This window comes from Callionymus lyra, chromosome 10 (genome assembly GCF_982586985.1).
Source record: "Callionymus lyra chromosome 10, fCalLyr1.hap1.1, whole genome shotgun sequence".
In the NCBI taxonomy this organism is placed as follows: Eukaryota; Metazoa; Chordata; class Actinopteri; order Syngnathiformes; family Callionymidae; genus Callionymus; species Callionymus lyra.
This window is the reverse complement of record NC_141827.1, coordinates 8700351-8709530: the sequence shown is the minus strand read 5'-3', so window position 1 is coordinate 8709530 and position 9180 is coordinate 8700351. Positions and strand designations below refer to the sequence as shown.

Sequence of the window (9180 nt, the reverse complement as noted above, 5' to 3'; positions counted from 1 at the left end):
GAAAAAACATTTTTTTTACCCATTGAATTTAATTTTGTAATTCTAATAATTCCAAAGTATATGTTTAACATTCAATATGTTTTTATTCGTGGTCTTTTAAATTCAATATAAAAATGATTGTATAGCATCGACTGATGATCCAGCTTTCGGCCAATCATGTGACGCGCAGATGATCAGGTGACGTCGTAGAAGCTACGGTGGGATTTCAACCATTTGCGACTCATGGTATTTCAAAATATTAGCGGGATTTGAAAAGTTAGCGGCTCAGTACTCGGTTGGTTATGTCTGGTAAGATGGCGCCAACATTTTTAAGTTGAATTAAAATTGTATTTTCGTTGTATTGTCATAAGAATATCAAACTATATTTGCAGGAGAATAATAGTAATTAAAAAGTAATTCAATTCAATTTGTTTAGAAAAAAAAGTAAGTTAAAATATACAAATAATAAAATTTAATTATTAAATGGAAAAAATACCTTTCGAATAAATACATTTATTTATATTGTTTAAATCATTCAAAGATAAAAATAATAATAAAAAAGTTTAAATAAATGTTTTTTTTAAATGGTTTCAACATTTTAACAATATTCTGATGGCTCTGATATACTTCCATATAAAAGCTTCATGAAGCCTCATGTTTTTAGTGCGATACTGTGCTCTGTATTTTGGGTTTAAGAAAAAATGTAAATGAAATTTTACAATATTTTTAGGATAAATTCCACCTTCTTAAAATGAGGACGAAGCTTCATGAAGCTTCATCAGTCAATTGCTACCTTTGACACTTGTCAGAAGCTTAAACAATATTACAATATTATAAACGAATACCATGAGTCGGAAAGTCAAAGTTCTTATAAGCGATGGACTGATGAAGCTTCGTCCTTGTTTTCAGATTACCCTCTCTGCTTTTATGAAACTTATTTTTGGAGGCAAGAGCGCCACCTACTGAGTTCTTAAAATGAGGACGACGCTTCATGAAGCTTCATCTCTCCATCACTACCTTTAACAGCTGGTGAAGCTTCATGAAGCACCTACTCTCTTAGCTGTTTCATTTGTCTTTTTAAGATAATAGTTTAAGAAATATATATTTTGGAGGAAAGAGGAGGACGACGCTTCATGAAGCTTCATCTCTCCATCACTACCTTTAACAGCTGGTGAAGCTTCATGAAGCACCTACTCTCTTAGCTGTTTCATTTGTCTTTTTAAGATAATTATTTTAAAAAATATATTTTGGAGGAAAGAGGAGGACGACGCTTCATGAAGCTTCATCTCTCCATCACTACCTTCAACAGCTGGTGAAGCTTCATGAAGCACCTACTCTCTTAGCTGTTTCATTTGTATTTTTAAGATAATAGTTTTAAAAATATATATTTTGGAGGAAAGAGGAGGACGACGCTTCATGAAGCTTCATCTCTCCATCACTACCTTTAACAGCTGGTGAAGCTTCATGAAGCACCTACTCTCTTAGCTGTTTCATTTGTCTTTTTAAGATAATTATTTTAAAAAATATATTTTGGAGGAAAGAGGAGGACGACGCTTCATGAAGCTTCATCTCTCCATCACTACCTTTAACAGCTGGTGAAGCTTCATGAAGCACCTACTCTCTTAGCTGTTTCATTCGTCTTTTTAAGATAATAGTTTAAAAAATATATATTTTGGAGGAAAGAGGAGGACGACGCTTCATGAAGCTTCATCTCCCCATCACTACCTTTAACAGCTGGTGAAGCTTCATGAAGCACCTACTCTCTTAGCTGTTTCATTTGTCTTTTTAAGATAATAGTTTAAAAAATATATATTTTGGAGGAAAGAGGAGGACGACGCTTCATGAAGCTTCATCTCTCCATCACTACCTTTAACAGCTGGTGAAGCTTCATGAAGCACCTACTCTCTTAGCTGTTTCATTTGTCTTCTTAAGATAATAGTTTTAAAAAATATATTTTGGAGGAAAGAGGAGGACGACGCTTCATGAAGCTTCATCTCTCCATCACTACCTTTAACAGCTGGTGAAGCTTCATGAAGCACCTACTCTCTTAGCTGTTTCATTCGTATTTTTAGGATAATCGTTTAAAAAATATATATTTTGGAGGAAAGAGGAGGACGACGCTTCATGAAGCTTCATCTCTCCATCACTACCTTTAACAGCTGGTGAAGCTTCATGAAGCACCTACTCTCTTAGCTGTTTCATTTGTCTTTTTAAGATAATCATTTTAAAAAATATATTTTGGAGGAAAGAGGAGGACGGTGCTTCATGAAGCTTCATCTCTCCATCACTACCTTTAACAGCTGGTGAAGCTTCATGAAGCACCTACTCTCTTAGCTGTTTCATTTGTCTTTTTAAGATAATAGTTTTAAAAATATATATTTTGGAGGAAAGAGGAGGACGACGCTTCATGAAGCTTCATCAGTCCATCACCACCTTCAGCAGCTACAACTAAAGAATGTCGAAGTCAAATCCAGATAAATATGGAAGATATTATAAACACAATACCGACAGAAGATCCTGCACGACTTCAACAAAATGAACATCATTATTTCACGTATTAATCCCTCTTTAATCTGAGCTGCCAACTAGCTCCGGAGCAGACACTTACGCCGACACGATTTAAAACAGGCTCAGAGAGAGTTCAGAGATTTAACCGTGTTCCTGCTCGACACCTGTCAGTCCAGCTGTCACACAGCAGTGCGAAAAGGTCAGACAGATTATTTGTTCTGTCTGGATCGTCGGGATTTTTAATCCCATCAGGACAGAATACCTGTACAGTCGAGAAGAGCTGCATTGAAAAAATGTTGTTTTTATTTCTTGGATTTAGAAATAAAAACATTATCATCCTGTTAATAAAAACCTGGTCAAAGGTCGTGATGGTTTGTTGAAGCTTCATGAAACAGTGTCATTATGTTCAGAGTCCACTAGATGGCGTCTCTGCACTATTTTCCTTTGTTTTGAACAACTGTTCTAATGAAACATCATTTTTAAACTGATGGCGCCACCTACTGACCTCTGAACAACATGACACTGTTTCACCAGCACATCGGCCCTTTGACTGTATTTATGAGGCTCTCTTTATGTCAAAGATCATGTATGAAATATCTATTTTATTTTGTATTTATGTATTTTATTCACTACTACTTTAAATATCACCATAGGGTTTTAGATAAGATTCGATTAGATTTTCCTTTATTATTCCCAAAAGGGGACATTTTAGAATAATTATATTAAAGTATAATAATAGTATGGTATATAGTATACTACAGTATAATATAATATAGAATAATGGATTTTTTTGGGGTTAATTACGTTAGTCATTTTTAAAAATATATTATATATTATTCATGAAATATTATATATTATATATTATATATTATATATTATATATTACATATTATATATTATATATTATATATTATATATTATATATTATATATTATATATTATATATTATATATTATATACATATTTAAATATCTGTTTTGATAAGAACTGACGATTAAAAAATATATAAACTGCTTGTTGGTGGTTTGTCTGTAGCTTCTTAGCTCAACACTGACAAACACATGTATTTGTTTGTTTAGTTCTTGAGGTTAAAGAAAGAAAAAAATCACTCACTTTATTTCTTACATTATGGGTTGTTGTTTTTTTTTTTTACTGTAGCTCAGGATTTCAAAAACGATTTTACTCTGAAAAAACAATTTTGTGTCAAAGTTTGCAAATGAATACCCAAGTCTGTGAATTTGTTTCAAAGTTTGTACTTGTTTCAGGACATTGTAATTGTTGTTGGTTTTGTTATTCATTTTTAATTTATTTTAGGAAATTGTTATTTCTGTTTCAGAGTTTGTACATTTGTTTTGAACTTCTTGGCCACCGTAGTTTTTTGACCATATGAGGTGCAGTGTCTCGAACCACTAGACCACAAGTGACATTTGTACAACGATGACAAAGAAGCGTCTCTTTATTCCTGATCAATAACAACAGCAGCCATAAAGAACAGCAACAAATGAAATGTTCTGTCTCCAGAAGAACAAAGTATTTCCAATGTTTGCGATCATGTCTTTAGCAAATGAACAAACATTGTCAAAGCATAACGTCCTTGGCAGAGGTCAAGACTGTCATTGTTCTTCACAGTCCTCTCTGTTCAATAGTCCAAACACTAGTGATGTGTTGATGAAGCTTCATGAAACAGTGTCATTATGTTCAGAGTCCACTAGATGGCGATGTCTACACTATTTTCCCTTTGTTTTGAACAAGTGTTCTAATGAAACATCATTTTTAAACTGATGGCGCCACCTACTGACCTCTGAACATCATGACACTGTTTCATGAAGCTTCACCAGCACATCACTACCAAACATCTAGTCCACTTCTTCCGGGATCTGTCCGGGTAGTCGGAACCCCGTCTCGTCCAGGGTGTTCCTCGGGGTGGACGTCGCGAAACTCGCGCCCGTTTCCACCGTGGATCTGGTTCTGTGAAGAAACTGCAGGAAGTTCTCAGGTCCAGAACCATCGTGGCAGGAGACGGCGGGTTCTACGGGACGCCTGGAGTAGCAGGTCCTCAACCTCCCGAGCTCCTCCCTGATCTGACGGTTGAGAAGACCGTAGAAGAAGGGGTTGACCGCGAAGGAGGAGTACGCCAGCCAGGTCACCGAGTCCTCGAAGTCCACCTGGATCTCTCCGGTGGGATCCACCATCACGTGGATGTGGAGGGCGAAGTAAGGCAGCCAGCAGATCAGGAACTGTCCGACTATCACCATCAGAGTCAGCGCCGCCTTCCCGCCTCCGAAACCCCTCGGAGAAACCCTTCTCCACGGAGCGATGCGGGTCATTATGATGGTCGTCTGGCTGTTGATAGAGTCCGAACGGTTCTTTGACGGGTGGTTGGTCCACGAGGGCAGAGGTCCCTGCTGGTGTGCCGCCACCCGGGCCACCTTGTAGACGTTACAGTAGACCGAGAAGATGACGACGGCCGGGACGCAGAAGCAGGAGACGCTGAAAAGAACCACGAAGACCTCCATGTGGTCCCTGTGGATCCTCACCATGGAGCAGTGGGCGGCGCTGACGGAGCTCACGCCGTCGTAGGCCGGCCAACCGAAGGTCGTGGACAGCCCCAGTAGGCCCGACACCGCCCAGACCAGGACCAGGACGGCGGCCATCAACCTCGGGGTCATCTTGGCCTCGTAGTGCATGGGGTGGACGATGTAGTAGTAGCGCTCCACGCTGATGACCGTGATGGTGAAGATGGAGGCGGCGATCAGGAGCACCTTCAGGAAGAGGTAGATCTGACAGGCCAGGACGGTGAAGACCACGTCCGAGAAGCACAGGGAGCTGGAGACGATCCCCAGAGGCATGAGCAGGACGGCGCACAGCAGGTCCACGGCGCACAGGTGGCACACGAAGGCGAACTTCCTGAGGTGAGGAGCTTTAAGGACGGCCACCAGAACCGCCGCGTTGGCCAGGAGAGCCACGACGTTCAGCGTCACCTGGAAGAAGATCCCGACCAGATGCTTGAAGTGTCTCTGTGTGCTGGGCGGTCGGCTCGGACCCGAGGACAGCAGCACCCACGAGGTGGTGCTGAGCTGCAGGGCAGACGTGGACGCGTTTCCCTCCATGACTCATGGTAGAACTCCAGAGTCACTTCTTCACTCCAGCAGAACCAAGATCATCCTTCAAGCCTGTGTCAGAAAAGTAGAATATTTGCGTTGAAACAAAGTGTTACTTCCTTTTTTTAATCATTTTTAGTCTCATTTAATAAATGCGTTTATTATTTTGTGTCAGAGTTTTCAAATGTGTTTCAGTTAATTGTTGTTTAATTCAGAGTTTGCAAATGTGTTTAATTAGTTGTAGTATAATTCAGAGTTTGTAAATGTGTTTCAATTAGTTGTTGTTTAATTCAGAGTTTGTAAATGTGTTTCAATTAGTTGTTGTTTAATTCAGAGTTTGTAAATGTGTTTCAATTAGTTGTTGTTTAATTCAGAGTTTGTAAATGTGTTTCAATTAGTTGTTGCTTAATTCAGAGTTTGTAAATGTGTTTCAATTAGTTGTTGTTTAATTCAGAGTTTGTAAATGTGTTTCAATTAGTTGTTGTTTAATTCAGAGTTTGTAAATGTGTTTCAATTAGTTGTTGTTTAGTTCAGAGTTTGTAAATGTGTTTCAATTAGTTGTTGTTTAATTCAGAGTTTGTAAATGTGTTTAATTAGTTGTTGTATAATTCAGAGTTTGTAAATGTGTTTCAATTAGTTGTTGTTTAATTCAGAGTTTGTAAATGTGTTTCAATTGATTGTTGTTTAATTCAGAGTTTGTAAATGTGTTTCAATTGATTTTTGTTTAATTCAGAGTTTGTAGTTGTGTTTCAATTAATTGTTGTTTAATTCAGAGTTTGCAAATGTGTTTAAATTAATTGTTGTTTAATTCAGAGTTTGCAAATCTGTTTAATTAATTGTTGTTTAATTCAGAGTTTGCAAATGTGTTTAATTAATTGTTGTTTAATTCAGAGTTTGTAATTGTGATTAAATTAGTTGTTGTTTAATTCAGAGTTTGTAAATGTGTTTAATTAATTGTTGTTTAATTCAGAGTTTGTAAATGTGTTTCAATTGATTGTTGTTTAATTCAGAGTTTGTAAATGTGTTTCAATTAATTGTTGTTTAGTTCAGAGTTTGTAAATGTGTTTAATTAATTGGTGTTTAATTCAGAGTTTGTAAATGTGTTTCAATTGATTGTTGTTTAATTCAGAGTTTGTAAATGTGTTTCAATTGATTGTTGTTTAATTCAGAGTTTGCATGTGTTTCAATTGATTGTTGTTTAATTCAGAGTTTGCAAATGTGTTTCAATTTATTGTTGTTTAATTCAGAGTTTGCAAATGTGTTTCAATTATTTTTTGTTTAATTCAGAGTTTGTAAATGTGTTTCAATTGATTGTTGTTTAATTCAGAGTTTGCAAATATGTTTCAATTGATTGTTGTTTAATTCAGAGTTTGCAAATGTGTTTCAATTATTTTTTGTTTAATTCAGAGTTTGTAAATGTGCACTTTTGGGCTCTTGTAATATGCAGTATGTGGTCATGATTTGTATACATATAAAAAAGTACTTTGTTAATGTACTCCATGAAAATGTGGGTTAAAAAAACATATTCTATGATGATGTTAAGTAATAATTCAGTGCGAGACTTAATATAAATATTAATAAAAACAATATGTTCTTTGTAGAAATCAATAGATCCTGTAGCAACACAACACAAACAAAAACGCAGCAATAAATGAATTGAAGTGATTTTGACATGACCGTCCCTTCAAGCATCAATAACACTAACACACTGACACAGGAAACACACGTTCAACAGATCAATAAAGTGAATCCAAAGCTGCAGATGATCAATGAAAATAATTCATCTGCAGACGCTTGAGAATAAAAACCATCAGAACCTTCTGAGCCAATAGTGAGTCGATAACCTGCTGGTTACATAAGAACGACCTCTGAGTCGTGACGCAACAAACATTGAAATATTAGCTTTTAAAATGACTCCGAGAAGTCTTAAAAGTTATTTAAAAATGATCATTCAACCAAAAATTAGATTCTCCATGAAAGAATTTTTAGAATTATTGATAATTAATCATCAAATAATCATTAAATGGCTTCTAAAGTCACTTTGTGATACAGTTAAATTTCAGTTAAAACATTGTAAATTTAATTTGACATATTACCCTTGTTAATTAAATCACTAGTTAAGCATAAGTTGTTAAGCTTATTGAACTAATACTGTTTAGTTATTAATTATTTATGTATTATTATTATTATTATTATTATAACTATTGTTATTAACAATATGTGCACTTTATTTATAAAATTGTAATGCTGTGACCAAACAAACTTCTCCTTCAATGGAACGACTTTATCTTATAATAAAACATGAGATATTAAATTAAATTAAATACTTAATTATGACTTTTTTTTACCTGTCAGTGTTGATTCTTCATCGAAGTATTTGTTCCATGATTCTCCCTCAAATCCAAGACTATGTCGTGAGTCCAGAAGGTTTAAAGTTGTCAAAGAAACATCTTGGTTTGAGGAGAACAAACACTGATGCTGATGCTGCGAGTCATGCTGGGAAAAAAACATCTGACTCCAGTGTTAATGATCCCTTCAATGAACAGCCAATCAGCGAGCCGCTTACAAACACGTCGCTCCCGCAGCTTAGATTCATATTAAATGGTTTTAAAAAAAATGTCCTACATTTAAAGATGGTGAGAGTTAACAGTGACATCTCGTGGTGAAACACTAGAACCGCATTTGATAAAAAAAAAACAAAAAAACAACAACTTGTTTAAATACTAACGTTGCTGTCAGTGAGTTTGTACGGTGGCTCGGAAGTTTGAAATCAATTTAAAAAAAGTCTCAAAGCAAATGTATAAACTCTACTTTTTTATCCACGAGTTAGAAAATCGGTTTTAAAGTTTTTTATTTGTAATCTTGTCGAGAATCTGTACACTTTAAGACTTGTTGGCACTTTCCAGCCACCGTAGTTTGAATGTTAAAAAGTGGAATTAAAATCGTAAAAATAAAAAGAAATAAAAAAGGACAATAAGAATAAATGCAAACATAAAGACATCCACTTTTATTTCAATATTTATTTCTGCATTTTGCCACACTTGGTTTTATATACATTTCATTTTGCTGTTGTGTATTTTTGTGTTGTTGCTTAATTGTGTTAAAAATACAATATAATAATGTGGTCTTGAAGGTTTTCATTGTCCAGACCAGGTTTTACATTTTTATTTGTTGTAAAAAAAACATTAAGAACCCAATTAGAAATGCAGGGAATAGTTTAAAATCAGTTGAATTATATTTTTTCATTAAATAAATGGACTTTAAATCACAAAGAGAAAACATAATAACTCAAAAATAATTCAATTGAAATTATAAGGTGGAAAAAATACAAATTAATTTAAGTAATGTAGGTATTCAACACTTTTTAAATGGTTTAATCTTGTTCATAATGCACATTTAGTTCAAATTGTATTTAAATGTGAGTAGAGCAGCTAGTTTGACACCTAAATAATTATTAATTGAAAGTAGATTACATTAAAATAAGTTACTTTAATATATAACACATTAAATTACATGCAAAGGTTATTAAATTAGGTTCTAATTGAATAATTAATGAAATTTCTTAATGAATTCTTAGATTTATTAGAGATCT

General features: G+C 35.0%; 1 protein-coding gene across 1 annotated transcript; it reads right to left on the bottom strand.

The window, feature by feature from the left end:
• Positions 1-4343: 4343 nt before the first annotated feature.
• Positions 4344-5597, bottom strand: LOC148070155 (putative G protein-coupled receptor). Its single transcript, XM_087801407.1, has one exon. The coding sequence runs from the start codon at positions 5595-5597 to the stop codon at positions 4344-4346; it is 1254 nt and encodes a 417-aa protein (XP_087657533.1).
• Positions 5598-9180: the final 3583 nt, after the last annotated feature.

Bases quoted from the DNA above. Each gene is read 5' to 3' on its own strand.
- LOC148070155 (XM_087801407.1), bottom strand. From the start codon at position 5,597: ATGGAGGGAAACGCGTCCACGTCTGCCCTGCAGCTCAGCACCACCTCG.